At 44.7% G+C, this 20922-nt stretch overlaps 2 protein-coding genes across 3 annotated transcripts in view; both read left to right on the top strand.

Annotated features, from left to right (window-relative positions):
• The first annotated feature begins 666 nt into the window (after window positions 1-666).
• LOC142013343 (uncharacterized) lies at window positions 667-837 on the top strand. Its single transcript, XM_074994600.1, has one exon. It carries the CDS (start codon window positions 667-669, stop codon window positions 835-837), a length of 171 nt encoding a protein of 56 aa, XP_074850701.1.
• Window positions 838-1199: 362 nt separating this feature from the next.
• Window positions 1200-20922, top strand: part of NRG1 (neuregulin 1) — a 127884-nt gene continuing 108161 nt past the window's right edge. For both annotated transcript variants that reach the window (XM_074994598.1, XM_074994597.1), the window contains exon 1: window positions 1200-1833. In XM_074994598.1, coding sequence (XP_074850699.1) covers window positions 1200-1833 — 634 coding nt within the window. The remainder of the gene's footprint in view (window positions 1834-20922) is intronic.

Below are 20922 nucleotides of genomic sequence, written 5' to 3'. Positions count from 1 at the left end.
GCCTTCCTTCCAACAGGAAGATGCACCTTCCTATTGTTAGTGAATTAAACTTATTAGCGTGATTGGAAGGCAATGCTCTCTTGGCGTCAGGCAGAAAGACACTGCAGTAGAAAAGCCTATTTCTCTGGGGAGAGATCGGATAGCAGGCTTGCTGAGCATTGGGTCCAACCCATAAGCCTTCCACCTACACCCCCATCCCAGCTTTGTAATCGATTGCCATCGTCTTCTGACCGAACAGTGGAAGGAAGCGAGAGAGCACAGAACTGCCGGCTGCCTGCCTCCCTTTGATTTGCTGGCCTTTATTCCGTCTAATTGGATAAAATAGGAAGTCACTAGCAGTCCTGTGTTGCTGCGTGTGCTGATTGCACTCCAAGCAGCCCTGCAGCGGGGTGGAGTGGGGTGGGGAAGGGAAGGAGAGAGGGTGTCTGTATGTCAGAGAAACAGACGGCGAGGGAGAAGAGAGAGAGGGGGAAAAACGACTAACGTGAGTGAGTGCTGAAGAAGGACAAAGAGGAGGGGGAGAGGAAGGGAGTTACCCCCCTTCTGGCACAGCTCTGCCTTTCAAACCCCTGTGTCATGCTCCTGTTGGCAGTGATGCTCAGAGAGCAGGCACCTGCTGCTCGGTAATGATTCAGCCTCTTTCAGCCGTTGCTCGCACACAACAGGATGCTGTTGCTACTGTCACTGTTCCCTCTGCCGCTGCTGCCGCCAGTCCCGGTTTTGCTTTTGCTTCTGCTTCTGCTGCACGCCAGTTGTTTTCTTCGTCCGAGTGGACGCCAGCCTCAGACGCTCCAGGTGAGGAGCCAGCCTTTCGCTCTGGACTATTGGCTCACTTAAGCCGACAGCATGTTCTTTGTGTGGTGGGGCTTCCCCTGAGCGCCGCCACCGCCCTCAGAGGAGCTGGGATGGCTTGAGAGGGATTTTAAAAGTGGCCAGGAAACAGGAGCTAAATAGTTACTAAGCAACTCTGTTTCTAGTTGAAAAGGAGAGAGGATTGGTTGGTTTGTTTGTTTGTTTGTTTTAACTCCTCTCCTGGTCCAGATGATGTTCTCGAACTTGGACTCGCTACTGACGTCCGCTGCATGATTTTCCTTCCGCTGTCGGGTGATTTGATTTTTTTTTGCCCAGCTTGTCATCATGAGCTGTGATCGAGCGAAGGCCTTTTGGAAGTGAGCCGGTTAAGATTTTCAGGCTTAAATATGTCTGAAGTTGCTCCAGAGACTTCCCCCGGCTCTTCCACTCAGCTGAGCCCCACTGCCTCGCTGGAAGGGCTCCCGGCTGAGGACAACATGCAAAGAGAGGACAGGAGGGTCCAAGGAATAGCAGGCCTTGCCGCAACTTGCTGCGTGTGCCTGGAGGCAGAGCGATGGAGGGGCTGCCTTAACTCTGAAAAGATCTGCATCGTCCCCATCCTGGCTTGCCTGCTCAGCCTCTGCCTCTGCATTGCTGGCCTCAAGTGGGTGTTTGTAGACAAAATTTTTGAGTATGACTCTCCCACCCACCTAGACCCAGGGAGGATTGGGCAAGACCCAATGATTTCTGCGGAACCTACTGTTCTGGCTGCTTGGGTGCCTTCAGCAGTGCGCACCTCACCTTTCCCAGTCCCTAGCCCTGAAACCAATCTTGAAGTCACAGTGCAGGCAGATAGTTCCCTGGTGCCCTCCGAGCCTTTTCTCTTCCCTTCGCCGCATAACCGCATCTTAGATTTTCCATTGTTGTCTTCTGCTGCACCTTCCATTCCTCCACCCACTCTGGAGCCTGAGGTGAGAGAGTCTACCACCATACCGCCAGCACAAACAGCAGAAACTAACCTCCAAACCGCCCCAAAACTTTGTAAGTAGCAGCTCATGTTTTTCTTCCATCAAGGATTTTGATTGTTCTGTATCTTTTCCTTGCATCTGACACTGCAGGTTAAGTTTGAACAAACTGAGCAAGGGGCAAGGATGCATCACAAAATCTCTACCACTGTTACTAACGAGACACAGGGGTTGCACCAAAAAAGATTTTTGTAAAGATGTACATCCTGGCCAGTATTCAAGAGGCAAGTCTTTGCAAGTTCTTTTATTGTATATGTTATACAAAAGGATGAATCAGTAGATTTACATTTTCACCTGTATTTTTTTTTCATAAATCTAGCAGGACATTTCAGGAATCAATTTGATTCGATTATGTTGCTTTGAGTCCCCTGTATTTGTTAATTTCATTGCCCTCTCTATCAAGCACTTCTATTTCCTCTTTCCTGTATTGCGTTGCTGATAAATGACATAGACATCTTCCTGAAGCAGTCAGTGAGTACAGTGGGAAATGGTTATGATGCATTTGTAGCAGCTCTAGATATCTCAGAGCTGTTAATACCATGCTTACACTTATGACTTGTTTTTCATTCAGGGTTCATTACAGTTTTTTATTCTTTTCCTTCTCAAGGGTTTGACTCTGCCAACCCTTATTCATGAATGCTGTCTCACTGGCTTAACTAGGATGACTTGGTTAACGAGCTTGTGCTTGTACTTGTACATGAACAAGGAGGTGTAGAGTTGGGGGGAGCATATTAGCTTTTGAAAAATCAAGCTCCTGGGAAATTTCCTCTTCGCTCATCACAAAACATCAAGGTAATTTGTTGCGGGGATGTAATTTCTCTGACACGTCATTGTAACCTGTCAGATGGGAGCAGGTCATGCCAGACAGTCTGATGCTGGTAACTCTTGTTCTTCTATGCTAGTGCACAGACCTGGGAGACACAATTGAGGTCTCTAGGGGTTAAAAGTGGCAACAGATTCTGTTGAAAGCTCGCTTAGGCACACGTCTAGACTCCCTCCTTTGTGCCCATCCCAAACCACAGCAGGCGGATGACTTGCTGATTCCTGTATGCTGGGCCTCACCCTGTTTTCATGGCGATCAATAGGAGTTTTGCCACAGGATTTCGCTTGAAGCATGCTCGGACTCAGTGTGGACATCAGGAGCATCGTTTACTCTTTCGGGGATCACCTCAGGTTAATTCGGTTATATTTTGTATCAGAAAATATAGTGAGCCAGACCCTCAGCTGATGTACATAGGAATGCCTTCATTGACTTCAGCAGAACTGCGCCCATGGCCCAGTTAGTGTCATACCAACTGAAATTCCAGCAATATTGAAAGGAAGTTTTAAGGATGAAAACATATAATAGCCTATGTAGCTTCTTGCTTCACTAATGTGTCGTGACCAGCAGTTAGATGAAGAGTAACTTTTCTCAGGCAAACCGGTCAAAAACATTGGTGTGCAGTCAAACGAAAGCTTTATTTGCCTAATTGAAGATTACTTGGTAGAATATTGATTAAGTCATTGGGACTAACTTTTGCAATGATGAGGACAAAGGGTTATTTCCTCACAGAAGCAATTAGCACAGAAACGCCTTCTCCCCTGCAAATCTGGTAAACATCATTAAAGGGACAACAGATGTCACTGCACTTGCTACCTCTTTGCACCTGGCCAAGTGACCTGAGAACACCATCTAGCTGACATGGTTTGCGAGTGAGGGGGTGGGGGTGGGGCGGGATCAAGAACAGCTTTTGCAGAATAGCAACAACTCAGCAACACATCACTGCAAAATGCGACATGGAAGAGGTGGTTTTCCTTCTTGTGATCACTCAAGGTCTGAAGGAAATGAAAACAGACTAGCTGATGAGCACCCAGAGGCAAAAGATGCATTCAGATCCACTCACATCCAGGAAATAAAGCGCTGCCCAGGAATTAAATTTTTAGATTAATATCTATTAAGTGTTTTAAGGGATTTGCCTTCCACATAGATCTTGATGGAAAAAAAATCTTAGGGGCCGGCAATTGATTTTGTTTGGTTTGCACTGAGTGAGGAGGGTTTACTACTGCCTAAAAGCCAAGTTCTGAAGCTTCACGCAGCTGCAGTTCCTTGAATCCCTGTGGAAATAAGGGTGGGACAGCAGGTTACAAAGCATTTATCATGGAGTTCAAAGACTCATTTGGTTCTGGGGTTTTTTTCCAAACTGCTTTTCAAACGTATTCTGTTTCACTCCCAGCAAAAGTTGGAGGGATAGAAAAAAACAGCATCAAACCTTTGTTACAGGTCAAAAATTGTGTCAGGTATAAAATTCCAGGAATGATGGCTCAGGAAGTAACAGCTGTAAATTGGATTGGTCTTTTGGCATCTCACCCACTCTTCTTTTTCGGGCCTGACTAGGTTATTTATTCACAAGAATCTTGTGAGCTTTCCCTTTGCATTAATAATTTTTCTCCTAGGTCTAGGTCAGACCTGTCATGGCTCCGGTTCTGTGATTGACACATCAGTTCTGAACCAGACCCTGCAGTGCACTTCAGAACCCTTGTCTCCTCTTCCCTTTTCTGTCTAACTCAGCGTTTCCTGTTTAGAGCTCAACCCTTCAAGGTCACAGTCTGTTGAGGGCTAATTGATTCTTCTTTCTCCCAGAATCTCAGAGAGAGCAGAAGAGAGACAATCTTAGTAAAGGTGTCGGCTGTGTTAGACCCATGACCAGTCTGTCTTGTATTATTATACTTTGTATTCTCTCCGTACGAAAATAGTGGCTTTTCCTTCCTGTGTCCGCATGTGTGAGGCATGTCAGTCTCAGCTAAATTACATGTTTCATTTACATGGGCCTACACTGTATAATATTATGTCTTAACCTACAGTCTATGACCATGAAAGGCGTGTAGCTCATATGAATAGCAATCCAGTGCAGGAACGAAATTATATGTTTTTTGCTTTCAGTGCCTCCCTGCAGCAGAGCATCAAGTACTCTAATGATTGTTTCCCTAGTCCCCTAATGGGTATGTTTTCATAATAGTTGTTGTTGTTTTGTTTATAGCTGCATAATATCTAAACAATTTCTCCCTCCTGCTTCATCTTTAAGCTGTTTTCACTTTCCCTTTAAATGGATTGTGACCACACCAATTAAGCTCTTATCACTATTGCTCACATGAATAGGTTTAATATGCTAGTGAAGGGTAAAAGATACACTGTAGCCAGAATCTAATTCTTGACCTTCCCCCCCACCCCTCCACTCTCTGATCTGCTCACCTTGATTATCTTTTTCTGATTTGTCCTCCTTGCTTACTGTTTTTGGTTCTCTGTGCCTTAAATATTGAGTCTGTTCTGGTGTGGCTATGGTCTGAAGAAGTGGGTCTGTCCCACGAAAGTTCACCTAATAAACCATTTTGCTAGTCTTTAAAGTGCTACTTGACTGCTTTTTGTTTTTGTAGCCAGAAAGCTATGGTGATAAGATCTTGATAACATTTGGGATTTAGAGCCATGAATTTTATAGGGTCTGATTCACCACTTCCTTAGATCTTGGCTTTGAACTTTGCAGCCTTGTGTTGTGCGTGTCAGTCGCATCAGTGCAAAGTAAGCGTTAAAACGCTCATATTCTGACTTTGCACTAGTGGAAAAGACCATATAAGGTGCAAGGCAACAGCCGACTGAACCCCACCACTTGGACTTTGTGGCATTTAACACTCCCGGACACAGAAGTAATTGATTGCCCAAGGCAGAAGGAAGAGGGTCAAATTCAGCTGTCCGGTTCCACCACTTGAAATCAGAAGTAACTCCATTTTACTGGAGCAACTTACATTATTATCATTGTAGTTGAGCGCATCATTTGGTCCAAGGCCTGGAACCCGTGAGAGGCATCTTGCATGGTGCCATAGAGCTGTCCCAGGCAGACCCGGTCTAGGCTGCACCTTTGTCTTTTATTTTTGTTTTTCTCCTTCCACTCAGATGATTTTGTCTCTTCTGACACATCTGCTGGTTGGACTTTTCTGGCTGAAGTGCTGCCTGGCTGGGATTCAAAACGTGGGTTCTTCATGACAGAATGGCTCTTCCTTGTGTCTCCAGTTTTATACACATTGAGGTGGTCTGACCAAGTGAGCAGCCCACTGAACTAAGGGCTGGGCTGCGCTACCTTGGAAAATATATCTAAGTTATTCAGCTTCAGCTATGTGAATAACATAGCCAAAGTCAAAGTGCTTAGCTCTACTCACAGCCATGTCTTCACTGCAGTGTTTTGACAGGAGATACTTCTTGTTGAGGTGGAGTACCAGCGTTAGCAGGAGAGTGATTGGAGGTAGATTTATCAGGTCTGTACTAGACATCATAAATCAACCTCCTCTGGATTGTTCTCTGCCTCATTGAGCCAGGCTGCCGTGAACATGTGCCCTAAGGCTCATAAATTCTTATGCTGGCTCTGCCAGTGACTATCCCTGTGAGCCAATGACCCTCACTTCCTCAGTCTCCCCATTTTTAAAATGAGGATGATACTCTGAGCCTAGCTCCAGGGTTAGCTATTGCTTGCTCTGTGCATTAAACATGGAAATCTGTTGTTATGAATCCTTCCTCAGCTTTGACAGCTCTTCTGATTGTCCTTTCTCTGATTTCTGCCTCATATTTTCCTTATCCCTCACCCCTTTTCTTCCTTTCTTCATAAGTAGTGTCAACAAGATGATTGTTTTCAGCGTTCAAGTCATTAAAAAAGCTCTTTCAGACTTGAGAACAGGCCCATTTAGCTCAAAACCAATCCTCCTTCCACTCAAAAAATAATCAATGCACTGTGGCATAATTTCTGATCTAAATGGGCCTATTTTAGGGTTTGGAAAAGAATGAAGGGAAAATTTACTTTTAAGTGGCTTTGCATAACCTCATCGATATTTTCCACATTTCTGCTCCTTACCCTGGGTTCTGTCCCCTCATCTGTTCTGCTTTATTTTCTGCCTCCTTCATCTCTTCTCGTTTTCTTTATTGGCTCTTCTACCTTTGCATTTGGTTTTTCTGCACCTCCTCTCCACTGTTCATCTCAGCAGCTTCCCTCACTTCCCCTGTCCCCTGCCTCTTGCTTCTCTCATGCTGTGGTTTTGACCATGTAGTGTTTATGTAATCTGACAGACCTGGGTGTTCCATTCCTTTTTCTTCCTGGGGCAGTGCACGCTGAGGGTAGGTCTACATTGCAATTGGACACCCTCACTTGAATCTGGCTTGCAGAATTTGGCTTAAGGGTCTGTTTAATTGCACTGTAGGCTTTCGGGATTGGGCTGCACACCAGCTCTGGGACCCTCCCACCTCACAGAGACTTAAAGCCTGGCTTTTAGCCTTACTGCAGTGCAAATGATGACTCCATTAGTCAGAGCTCCCCTAAGGCAGCTGGCACTGGCCAGTTGCAGGTTTTTTATTGCAGCGTAGAGATGGCCTCAGAGTGTGTGAACGGAGCTGTGTTCAATGGGCAGGGGATGGGAAGGCAGAGCCGCTAAACGGCATAGGGGTTTATTTCCTGAATGTTAATAGGAGGGGAGCTCAAGAGATGGCCTCCCATTCCCAAAGCCTGCAATAGCCTCAGGCCTGGTCTCGTGCCCACTGAAGTCAGTGGCAAGGCACCCATTGACTTTGATGGGGTCGTGTCAAACATACCTCTTTCTGTTGACTGGCCTCCAATTTCAGCAGCTACTGATGGTCCAGCAGGGAGTGAACAGGCATTCCAGTGCATGGGACTGCCCCAGTTACCTACAACTATCTACCCCTTTGGAAACATGACACTGTAAATGACCAAGAGTACCAGCCAAAAAGTACTAAAAAGGGGGCGGGATAGAGCTCCTGGCTCTGCCTCGCATTGTGAATCTGGAGAGACGTAGGCAGACCTCGGTTAAGCAGGCTTGGCTAAAGATATGCCCAGATACGGAGCCCTCCAGTCTCTGCAGTTCTACGACAAGGTCCTTGAAGTATCCAAGTGCTGATAGGAACTTTAGACATGTGTCGTCAGGGTAAAAACACCCAGAACAAACCAGGGCTGTCAGGTATAAGAACGTGTGTGTGTGTGTGTGTGTGTAGGGGAGAGGGAGGAGGAGAGAGGAGGATAGCTTCCCATGCATGCAGACTATTGATATTAGTCACAAGTGGCAGAGCCATCAGTGAAGTATTCAGTTCTTCCCAGACATGTAATGATAAAATCTTTATGGTCCCCTATGGGATCACAGGGTTTATCCATTTTGTGGTGTTTTGGTTCTTTTTTCATTTCTCTCTGCCATTTTCCTGCTTTTCATGAAATTAACGAGTTTAAAAACAAGTTAGTCCATTTGTATGTACAACTGGCTAAATGGACCTGAAACAAAAGGGTCACATTCTGCTCTTGCTCACATTGGTGCAAAACCCCTGAAAGTCCGTGGATTGTAGCTGTAATTACTCAGGGCAGTACTCGATTCGGTATGGGAGGTAGATAACATTACCATTTGTTGCCTCTAATAATTTCTAAAGCTTTTGCTTCTAAAGATGCCCTGAGTTTTTCAGAGCAAAGTGATTGCAATTAAGCGTTTTTCATTTGTTTGGGCTGCTTTTGTTTGTAATTGCTTCATCTGAATGTTTCTTTGCAAGCCTCATTTGTAATTGAAAATTAGGTATTTGCTTTCACTATGGAAAAAGTCAATAGTCTTTCTGCCGTTTATATAGGTATGTGGTTGTGTATATTTGTTATATTAACAAGTATATAAATTTATAAGCTGTAAGTGTATATGGGAGTGATGTTCATTATGATTCCCTTATTAAAAATGGTATCTTGGGCTATATGTCATAATTAGGTTTTGATCACTGGGAGAACTGCTAAAAATTGGTGGCACGATGGGGCATTAAGTTTGGATTTTTACTGCAGGGGACTTGAACTATTATCTTTCTGCACCTGTTGTACTTCTAAGTGCACTGCTATGTTTACAGTTTGCATTTGCAGATGACAGTCTTTGGGTCTAGAAAGGGATATGCTGCTTTCCCAACAATAGACAGGAAGGCCTAATTTGGCTCAGATCACATTCATGTGTGTTTGTGCATCCTGTGATGATATTAGTATGCATTTGTGTCTTTACTATGTGACACAGAGCTGGAATAATACAAGTGAAGCCTTCTGTGTTTGATCATTTGAAGTCCTGCTAATGGAGATACAATAGATTTGCTTCAGAAACGCAAGTCTGAATCAATATCGATTCAGTGAGGCAGCTGGTTCAGGGAAAGATCATCTGATAGCAGTCTACTGCAGATAGCACCTGAGCAGAGGTCACTCTGACTGTGTGGTGGAAAAGGGCAGACAGGCTTGATAAAATAGCTTGGCAGGCAACAAAGCGTATTTTATCAAGGACATAGATGTGTTAGGAAAAAAGGATCCTACAGATTTTTTTTGTAGTTGTGATGAGTAGGTGCTGTACTGTTTCTGGGTGCAAGTAAAATATTTCTTTGGAAAGTTCTGGTCAGTTTATAAAAGTGGTGTCTTTTCTAAGAAGAGCCTATGCAAAGTGAAGAATAGAGCAGTTGGGTTCAGTCATCATCAGCCAGGAAGCTTTCCAAATGACAACTTTGTCTGATACCAGAGATTCCTTGGGTAACATAAAGCTGATGTAGTTTACCTCTGTTCCCTTCCTTCCCTGCTCTGTGCAGGGGCTGTGTCAGGGACACTGAAAGAAGCTATTAGGAACAGATTGGGGCAGGATGGGATGCATGACAGTGGCTAGCTGCCTCTGGCATAACTTAGAGCAGCCCCAAGGCTGCTCTAAGTTGCAGTAGCTTTAATTTCAGTCTCCCTGCCAGCCCAGAATAAGGGAAGAAAAAAGTGCCATAGAGTTCTATTTTACATTACTACTGTCAACTCTTTCATCGTATTCCCTAGTTAAATTAAATAAAACTTTTTCATATATGATTTTTCTTAAAATACTGCATCCTGAAACAGGCTGACAGAGGGTTCAGTGGTCTCAGATGGGTATTGCACTTCAGCAGTGAATGCTTTACTTCAGCTTTTAAGATGAAAGGAAATCAGTTGTGGCTAGGTATTTGCATGATGCCAGGTAATGCATATGAAGCTATACTCGCTGGAAAGATTACTGACATACTTCACTTTTGCTCTGGAGTTTCTGAGAAGGATTGGAATTTCATACTTTTACCAGTCAATTAATTCTTCAGATTAGACACATCAAAGGGGGGGAGGGGAGGGAGGGAAGACAGCGAGCACATCCAAAAGCCTCGCGGCATGCAAAAGAAACCACCAACCTTATTAAAAAATATGACTTGACTCTTCTACAATGTTGACTGAAGCAACATGAAGGAGGCAGAATTAGATTCAGTAAGACAGCACCTAACGACTTCAAGTGCATTTATTGGCTGTGCTAATTCAGAGTCTGCAACCTTAATAGACACACTGGCCTGAATTCAGTAACACTAAAGGCCCTTTTCTGCTATGCTGGCAAAACTAATGTGACATCCTCTCTAAGGCCCTTGTCCATGGGTGGAACGCAATGAAGGGACCTTCAATTAGCAAAGGGCTGAGCCCTGATACTCCTAGCCCTCTGGGCATGCAGCATGTCCCAGGAAGTGGGACCCCTTGACTCACTGTTGCACCTTTTGTTTATGCCTGTGGAAGTTTCTGAAGGCACCTGTTGCAGGAAATGCAGGATTGTCCCCTACAGTGTAATGTGCAGGGATCTGCCCAGCTGTCCTGAGCAATGGGTCTTCCATCAGATCTCTTGGGAGGTTATCCCAACAGCCTCACATCCCAGGCTTTCTTGCTGTGCTTTTATTTACTGCAGTTCCTGGAGGGCTGGAGGAGACCTCAGAAGGTCATTGAGTCCAACCCTCTGTTAGAAGCAGGACCAATGCCAATTAAACCATCCCAGCTACAGCTTTGTCAAGCCAGCACTTAAAAACCTCTAGGGCTGGAGATTCCACCACCTCCATAGGTGTACCCATTTTAATGTTTCACCACCCTCCTAATGAAATAGTTTTGTTTCTAAAATCCAACTTAAACCTCCTGCCCTGCAACTTGAGATCATTGCTCATCTGTCACCACAGAGAACAGCCTCTCGCCGTCCTCTTTAGAACCCCACTTCAGGTAGCTGAAGGCTGCTGTTAAATCACTCCACCCTATAAAGTACCACATCCTGCTTGAAGGTTTGTTAGACCTGCTTCCAATACCGTTAAGTTTGGATGGGTGTGGTGTGGGAGGAAGAGAAGGCACGTACGTTTCAGGGCGACGAATACCTTGAGCTTGGTGGACGCAGGTGGGTTTTGTAATGAGTATTTTGCTAGAGAGAGGATTAAGAATGAAAGACGAGGGGATGGAAGGGACTGACAGAGACTTGGAGCCACTTAGGCACAGGAAGGACAGGATGAGAGAAGGCTCCTTTTGCGTGTTCTCGCTGGATAAGGGAGAGATGGACAGGAAAAGCTTTGGCAGTCTAGGAAGTGGGAGACTAGAGAAGAGACAATGTGCCTGGAATCAGAGAGGTCACTGTCTTAATCTGTGTCTTCGAGAACAACAAGAAGTCCTGTGGCACCTTATAGACTAGGACTATAGTGGAAATCCATCACCCTCATGAGAAAACTTGCACAGATATAGACAGACATCATCTTCCTCTCAAAATGCAAACAGAAGGACATCACACCCAAAGGACTGACAGTGAAAAACCCACTGAAATGTGCCTGGAGTGGAGGAAGACACGTTCGGCCTCTCTCTCTCATAGAAGGAAGGAAGGAAGATCTGGCCCTCAGTGCCACAGATACCCTGAGATCAGCACGGGCCACTTTGCAGCACCCTGGGCCCTGCTCCTGAGGAATCCCGTGGCCCAGCTGGCTCCAGGGCACTCTTCACTGGCGGAGGTGCACCAGTCTAAAAGCAAGACATTCTCTGGCTGTACAACACGTCTGAGAATCTCTGCTGGGCGCCCTTGAAACAAAGGGAAAGAGAGCCACAACCTTCCCAGCCTCTGCCATATGATAGCCCTCCATCCACGGCGTCCGCTCACCTACAGTGCTTATAGATTTTTGCAAGTTACCAATAACAGTAGTCTCAATTTGTAGCTCATTCAGCCATGTAATTCTAGTGATATATGGCTCTGTGTGTGTGTATAGATATTCTGTTATTGCAAAGAAAAGCCATATTTCAGGTTCAAAGAGACAATCGATATGGTAGTGCACAGAGTCTATTTTTCAAAGCTAGTTAACTGAAAGAGACCCTATAATTTCACTCTTGCAGGTGCTCCAGGGCCATCATTTCAAAGGGGCCTGAAATTCCGGCCACCGGCACCACGGCTGTAACCCACACACCTACGTGGTTCACTATCCCAAGTAGTGGCAGTGAAGCCACTTGCAGAGAGAAAGAATGAGTCTCCTCTACAGCAGGAGCTAACAGTGACCTGGCTTTTAGTTCAGAGTACAGTGGCTCCTGTACTGAACGCCGGAGGTCACAGGTTCAAGTCTGGCTGTGGACGGATACATTACTTTGGCAGCGGCTAGAGCTCCGGGCCCCTGTGAAGTGCTGCGGCAGCACTGCTCTGCCGCTCCGCATGGCTTTGAGGGGGGGAGGGCCCAGCACTTTGGTTTCAGTAGCACTAAAGGCTAACTGCTCTTGACTCTTCCCCTTTCACCCTTGGCTCCACCCCTTCCTGGGATAAAGCCGGGCCCACGGTAGTTGTCGGCCCCACTGATGGCTGGCAATTTCTCCAGCTATTCTTTCATGCTGGCTCCCATATTTTTAACTGACCCTCCCATACTGATTAGGGAGGTGTCTTTGGGTCGGTAGTTTCCTCTGTAACTTTTCAAATTTACTAATTGCTAGTAATCAGTTTTCTGTTTGCTGCATTCCTCTGATGGCACCGTGAAAGCGAGGAGCAGTAATTCCCTTTCTATCTCCTGTGAGGGGAGGCAGACAAGCGATAAGAAGCTCGGGATGTAAAATGTTGTAGTACTCTGAGCTGTGGTTTCAGATGAATTATAAAGGCACTTAAGTTCCTAAGTGGGGGGATGGTAGCTGGTCTAAGAAGGGCTTGGGGGCAGAGGACAAAGAGAAGCAACATTTATATGCCTTATATATTGTACTGAGATTTAACGAACATGGAGTCTCAACAAGCCACGGCTGGAAAAGGTCATTTAGAATGTAGATATAGTTGTTGCCGATAGAAAGATAGCATTTTCCACCTACTAATATCCTGCTGTGCCCATTCCTTAGAAAATAACAGTGGCATCTCAGATACCTCATTATGGTTAATATTTGTGGTTTCTGACACGTTTGGTATGATGGTAAATGTTAACTTGTTAATGCTAACCACCATGTAGACCTGCCATTTTATCTGCTGTTAATTTAATTTCCTATATTTTTAATGCAATATTCTCTACTTTAATCAGATAGCAAAATAGATTGGCCCTTATCCTGCCAATTAACTAGTGTTCTATCATAGAAGAGAATCACAGAATCACAGAATTCTAGGGCTGGAAGTGACCTCAGGAGGTCATCTAATCCAGCCTCCTGCCTAAAGCAGGATCAACCTCATCTAAATCATCCCAGCCAGGACCATGTCAAGCCAGGACTTAACAACCTCTAGGGATGGAGATTCCACCACCTGTCTTGGTAACACGTTCCAGTACTTCACCACCCTCCTGATGAGATAGTTTTCCCGAATATCCAACCTGCACCTCCCTCTGTAACTTCAGACCATTGCACCTTGTTCTGTCATCTGTCACCACTGAGAACAGTCTCTCTCCATCCTCTTTAGAGCCCCCTTTCAGAAAGTTAAAGACTGTTATCGAATCACCCCTCAGTCTTTTCTTCTGCAAACTAAATAAGCCCAAATCTCTCAGCCTCTCCTCACAGGTCATGTGCTCCAGACCCACTAATCATTTGCGTTGCCCTCTGCTGGAACCTCTCCAATGCATCCACATCCTTTCTATACTGGGGGGCTCAGAACTGGACCCTACTTCAACTGTGTTGCTACTTCAACTGTGAACTAGTTGTGTTGAATACCCAATGGGAGCCCAGCATTGCATTGGTGTCACAACTGCCTGGTACTGTGTTCAAGTTCATTACAGAAAGAAGTGTACACTGGCTGAGTGTTTAAAAAAAAAAAAGAAAATACAAGGATCATGTAAGGGCAGTGTGCTAGGTACCAAATTACATACTAGTTGAAAAATTAGAAAGTGGTCAGAAGAGAACTGCAAGAATAAATAACTCAAGGCCTGGAAACCCTACCTGAAGGGAAGGCTTGAGAAGTTCAGTCTCGTTTAGCTAAAAGAAGGTGAAGAAGTGACTTAATTATAGTCCACAAGTACTTCCATGGAGAGAAGATTTCAGATAGCATAACAAGATCCAGTGTCTGAAAACTGGTGCTAGAAATAGGCCACAAACTTTTAACAGAGTGATAATTTCAGGGATACGGTAGACTCTGTAGCACCTGGCATATTTGACTCAAGAGAGGACATCTTTCTAAAAGGATGCTATAGTTCAACCATAGCATGCGGACTTGATGTGGGAATGACTGTTTGATATTCTCCTGCCTGTGTTGTGCCAGAGATCAGATTAGATTTTTATGAGTCCTATCTGGCCTTGAAAACTATGAATCTACAATGGTCTTTCTGAAGTTGATTTTTCTGGTTTGTTTCGATATTTCAGATCAGGATGGTGGTGCTTGGGACACTTTTCATTATCTAGTAACAATAATCAGATAAGTATCAGGGGTAGCCAAGTTAGTCTGTATCTCCAAAAACAATAAGAAGTCCTGTGACACCTTTTAGACTAACAGATATTGTGCAACATAAGCTGTCGTGGGCTTTCATCTGAAGAAGCAGGTCTTTGCCCACGAAAGCTTATGCTTCAAAATATCTGTTAGTCTATAAGGTGCCACAGGATTTCTTGTAAGTAATGAGATACCAAAGCATAGGCGTGACTATATTTACCCTCAGATCGACGCTCTCAAGGTCAATCTTCTGGCATTTGATTTAGCGCATCTAGTAGGGATGCACTAAATCAAATGTTGAAGATGCTCCCGTCAACTCCAGTACTCCTCGCAGTCACAAAGAGTAAGGGAAGTCAATGGGAGTGTTCCTATCACCGGCTTCCTGCTTTGGGGAGGCTGCCAAAGCTTGAATCAAGGTATGTCAACTTGAGGTATGTGATTAATGGAGCTGGAGTTGCATGTCTTAATTCAAGCTTATCCCCCAGTGTAGACCTGGCCCCTGAGAGTAATGTTTTTTGAATTTACATACTGGTTGGTTTGGGAACAAGTGTGATCCTTGACAGGTGTTGTTTATTTTTTCCATCTTAGAGGCAGAATTGGAAAGACAGCACGTGGAACAAAGAAACTGTTTGTTTTCCTCTGAGCACTCTAGTAATGTCGGTACTAGTCATACAGTGGTACCATCAGTTGGCAAAAGGTGCAGTCACGGCCCTATCGTGTTAGGCTCTCTATACATAACAAATGGTCTGAAGAAGTGGGTCTGTCCCATGAAAGCTCACCTAATAAAGTATTTGGTTAGTCTTTAAGTGTTACTTGACTGCTTTTTTGTTTTGGTAGCTTTTATAATGAGAGATTCCTGCCCCCAAAGAACTTATGACTAAATAGATAGACAAGCCGCACAGATAAGTGGGAGGAGAAACAGGCAATGCGAATGTTTCACATCATGGTCAGAGATGGCACCAGGTCTCCTGTCTCCCAGTCTAGTGGTCTATCCCCTGGACCAAGCTTTTCTTTCTCTTGTTTTTTATTAGAAGTGAAATTTTGCACGAGAATGGGTTATTCTTGGCTTCAGCCCTCTTAGCTTCTCATTCCTTGCCTGGGGTATCAGTCCTCTCCCCATGACATGGCAGTTGACGCTGCGGCCGTGACTGTGACGTAATCGCTGGAGGACTGCAGCGGCATGTGGCGTGATGGCCACATCTTCTTTGTGTACACCTTGAGTGCTGGGCAAAGTGTGAGGAGACAGTGAAATTCCCCCTTCTCAGCTTTGACGTGGCGCGCACATGGAGGCATGGCTTATCCACAGCCACTGGCGCAGCCAGTAGATCTAGATCAAGGTAGATCCTGGAGCCTCTGTCCTCACTAACGTCTGTGAGGGTCTTTGTGGCACTAGCATGGAGACACTTTCTGGAGCGGTATATTGTTCTTTGCACTACGTGGCCCGTATGTGCAGAGGTTAGACGGTGTGGATGATGGTGCACAACCATTTACACTGCGAGTGAATGTTGCCCATGGCTACTTTCCGAGAAGGAGATAGATATCATGACCATGGTTCAGTTCTTCTCCGTGAAGCGTCAGCAGAGCAGTATGAGAGGTTTGTGAAATGGAGAGAGATGTACCAAAGAGGGGTGGTCTGAGGCTCAGACTGCTTGACCAAGACCTTTCCTTACTGGAGAGGGAAGGATGGATAACCAATGGCAATGGTAATATATATCCAAATGGTGCTTTAATCATGCTGTATAAAACTGGTACTGGCCCACCAGTACCTACCCATGTGAAATTTGTCTACCCCGTAAAGAGGATCAATGCAGTGAATTTGTAAACTGTCACCCCATGGATACCACGCATTTTCTATTTGGAGAAAAGCTGTGATATATTCCAACCTCACTGGTAACCACAGGCAAATGCAGACTTTTTAACTCTGAATAATGTAAACGGCTGTTTATTTCGGTGCTGACTGTAATTTGCATTGTAAAACAGTGCACTTCAGCTGCAAACCAGGTTTTTTTCCTCATTGGTGCTAGTGTTGAGCTTAACATTCAAAATGCCCTTTACCTTTCCAGTTTTAGCTGGCCCACGAATGGTTGGGAACAAGCAGAACCCCATAGCACCATCCAGAGTCTAATACTTGTTTTGCTAAGGTAAAGAACAGCGCGTTCTTTTGGGATCAGTGGTTTTGCAGGGTCAATGCATGTGGCATCGCAGAGGGGTGTGCCTACAAGGGGCAGAACTCAGAAATGGCATTTTGCTATGAATGTAGTGAGTGACCATAGGACCCGGCAGTGTTCCATATAGGCTGAGCGCTTGGACGATCACCCAGGAGAGATTCAGGTGCTGCCCAGCTGATTAGCAGAGCAGCCACCACTGCTCACAGCCAGCAGCCTGTGTTTCTGTTGGTGGTGCGCATCCACACATGCCTCCATGCACGTAACAAACTTTATTCTGCACAGGGATGGAAAAAATTAGAGGGAACATTTGACTTCGGTTTAGAATTTTGCCTTCTCAAATCTCCATCTGCTCTTCTTCCTGTGTCCCAACCAATGCAAAGTAGAAGAAAAACTGGTTGCCTTTTAAAATTCTGGGAGTAGCCTGTGGAAAGAGCTGGTGAAGACAACAGTCAGTATGAAAGGTTGGCTTTTGATCCGTTTCTTGTTTGACAAAATGCAGGGGAGACCCTTTATTCAGAAGAGAGCTAAGAAATTCCCCAGTGCCCTACATTAATTTGCAGACAAAGCTTTCTGGCAATCTGTCTCTTTGCAAACTTCCGTTCCAATCACACAAATTACCTCAGCCACGAGGGCCCAGAACGGACGGTGCTTTGTTTTCATGCACCGTACTGGTCCACGCTCTTCTCTGCTTCAGGCACATGCGACTTGATATTCTCAGCAAACACCAATCTGGCACTGCGCTCCTCAGCAGTGTTGAATACAGTATGGGATTTCTGAATTATACATAAGCCCATAAGATGGGGGATAGCTCTTATTTGAGGTGATGAAGGGTGGAAGAGGGAGGCAAAGTAATATACTGCCACTTCTCATTTTTTATGTGTTAGCTGGGTTAAAAGCAATCTTCAAATTGTGCCATTTTTTTCCCCTGCCTGCCTATTTAATCACCTGAGAGAGCACCAGCCAGAGTTGTGTGGGAAGATTTATTAGGCTCCAAACTGTCAGCAAAGTGCTTCCTTCAGTCGACCATTGGGAAGCAGCCCAGCTAAGACCATTAATGGGCTTCGGGCTGGAAAAAATTAGTGACTGATTGAAATGTCACTGTAGTGTCAGCCCTCGGGGCTGGGGGCTAAATGGTACTGAGTTTCTGGCCAGACTGCTCTTGCTAGGGATGTTTGGGAGCTGCTAGCTTTCCACCCCAAATGCAGGACATTACAGATGCTTTTTCTTTTTCCTTGAAGAGAGCTGGGAAAATATGAAGGCTGGTAGCATTTACACTGCCCAGGAGGAGCATTTTGCTGCCGCTGTTCTGAAGCTTTATTCTGCATCTTGCTTTGACAGTTCTTGTGGCATTCTCAGCTTTATCACTACAACTATTTGTGGTGTGGTAGCAGCTAGCAGGTGGGAGTTTGGAAATGCTTCCATATGAAGAGAGTTTAAAAAGACTAAGACTTTTCAGCTTAGGAAAGAGGAGACTAAGGGGAGATGTGCTAGAGATCTGTAAAATCATGACAGGTCTGGAGAAAGTGAATAAGAAAAAGTTATTTAGTTGTTCCCATGAAATAAGAACTAGGGGTCATCAAATGAAATTAATAGACAGCAAGTTTAAAACAAACACAAGGAAGTATTTCTTCACACAACACACAGTCAACCTGTGGGACTCCTCGCCAGGGGATTTTATGCAGACCAGGACTTTAACAGGGTTCAGAAAAGCACTATACAGAATAGGTCCATCAATTCCTATTAACTGGATGGGTAGGAATGGTATCCCCAGCCTCTGATTGTCAGAAGCTAGGAATGGGCAACAGGGGATGGATCACATGATGTGATCCACCTGTTCTGTTCATTCTCTCTGGGGCACCTGTCATTGACCACTGTCAGAATACAGGATACTGGGTAGATGGACCCTTGGTCTGACCCAGTATGGCCGTTCTTATATGTAGCAGCCTACTTGTGGCACACAGCCGGATAGTGCTAGTGCAAGGGTCTGCAACCTGCAGCTCTCTAAGAACTTCTTTGTGGCTTCTGATGCTATAATTGCAAGGTTTTTTATAAAAAAAAAACAAAAAAAACAAAAACCTCCTGATTATTTTTGATATTTCTGTGAACATCGAAAAGCCAAACAATGAACAACTCATATCTAAACAGCAAACAATATGTGATCTCAAAACACTGGATAAGTCTCCTTTAATATGTGCAGTGCATTGTGGGGTATGTGTGTGCACTGTTAAAACAGGGGTTACAAAAAGTATGGTTTGATGTTCTTTATTAAAGACCATCTCTCATTCTCATGCATTGCAGCTCTTGAATTACTGAGGTTTTACCAACTCTGAACAAAACGGATCTTCTTGCTCTTTCAGTTGCCAATCCCTGTGCTAAAGGCTGTACAAACATCATAAAAAACGGTCCACATCTTGCAGAGCTTGTGTTATGCTGCTTGTTTGACAACAAATAACTATTTTTAATTGATATAACAAATTATTAGTTACTTCTATAATAGCGTTCTTAAGAACCTCCCTGTGAATCCTTGTTTAAAGGAACCATGTGCCACATTCTAATCTCTGACTACTTTTCTTATCAGTTTACTACCAAGAAAAAGGGTGGGAATGGCGGAGAGAGTGGGGTTCAGGATAAAAAATAGTCTTTAAGCAATACACAAAGTTTGATATTAAATAATAGAAGTCTGTGCTTCCTTCTGAGAGATTTAAATATTTATATGAATTATTTGTGAGGTGATCCTCTTACAGGAGATATACATCTCCTAGAACTGGAAGGGACCTCGGGAGGTCAGCTAGTCCAGTCCCCTGCCCTCTTGGCAGGGCCAAGCACCATCCCTGGCATCTACTTGCCCCAAAACCTAAATGGCCTCCTCAAGGATTGCGCTCACGACCCTGGGTTTAGCAGGCTAGTGCTCAAGCCACTGAGCTATCCCTTAACAACCTGATGAGACTGGTAAGTATGTTACCATCCTCCCTATGGTACAGATCAGGAAAATGAAGCATCAGGGGATTGTGCCTCAATGTATGCAAATGTTTCCCCCTGTGTTGGGTGTCTGGACTGAGATACAAAAGACCTGTGATTTTCAGAGCTTCTCAGCAGAAATAAGTCTAATTGCCTAAATGTACAAAAAGTGCCAATCACGTGACTTGGCCATGGGTTATCCAGGAAGTCTGGAGCAGAGTTGGGAACACACCCGGATCTCTTGGCTCACAGCTCTGTCTCAGCCGTAACACCAGCCTTCTGCCTTTCACAACATGACATTTATGAACTGAAAACACCAAATAAATGGCCAAAAAAGTCAATCCTAAATGTTCATGACTGTTGCCAGAAGTTATGAGAAGTGAAGAGAAATCATGCCTTCTGGCATGTAAGTGGGGAACGTGGGCCAGAAAGAGTCCAAATGCTGCTTCAGCTGGGAGCACAGCATTGGCTGGGTTAGGCTGCTTCTCACTCCTGGGGTCCTGTACCAAATCAACACTTGAAGGACAATGACATAGACCCCACCCCTTCTGCTTCGCCCCACCCCTTCCCAGGCATGGAACTGCATCCACCTCCCACCTTGCCCCAGGGCGCTCAGCTGCGGTCACTAGTGTGAGCTTCCTGCCCATGGAGGAACCTTAAACCTATTAAATGGTACGATCAAAGAGATGGCGAGAAAGTTGTAGACTAAATCTTGTGGGCAGTAATCCCATTTTTCCCTGCTCCTCACGTTTCCAGCCTCTGCCTGGAGATTCGGCAACCAAACCTAAAACATCTGTAGTAAACAACAGTTTATCGTCGTGCTGCTGTCACTTGATACTTGTGATTGATTGTCTTATCACTCCACTACCTTCATCCACTTAGTATGTTGATGGCTTTTTTAAGAGGTTCCCTGCATCGTGAAATGTAGTAGACATTTACTGTTTCATAATCTGGATGCTTTATATCATCTCCTGATTATTTGACATTTCCACAGAAGACACTGAGACTTGTTATCTATTGCCATGGGACATGGATAAGCCTTCTTTTCATTGACAGATTTAAGGTCTTCTGTGCAAAAAAAAAAAAAAAGCTGTCAGTGCTTTTTACAAGGCTAACATTACTGTAATACTGTAAAGATTAAATAGAATAATCTTGACTATGCTTAATGTATTGCCCTTGCCTGATTTCCACTAAGAGCGAACAGAATTGTATTTCCAAGGGAACATCTATTATTCATCTGTTTCTTCTGCTAAAGGAAAGGCTACAGCTACCGAATGTGAGTAGTTTTACTTTTGCTTCAAAAAATTCTG

The sequence above is a fragment of the Carettochelys insculpta genome, chromosome 5 (genome assembly GCF_033958435.1).
Source record: "Carettochelys insculpta isolate YL-2023 chromosome 5, ASM3395843v1, whole genome shotgun sequence".
In the NCBI taxonomy this organism is placed as follows: domain Eukaryota; kingdom Metazoa; phylum Chordata; order Testudines; family Carettochelyidae; genus Carettochelys; species Carettochelys insculpta.
The sequence above is the reverse complement of the archived record's forward strand: the minus strand, read 5'-3'. Positions and strand labels throughout refer to the sequence as shown.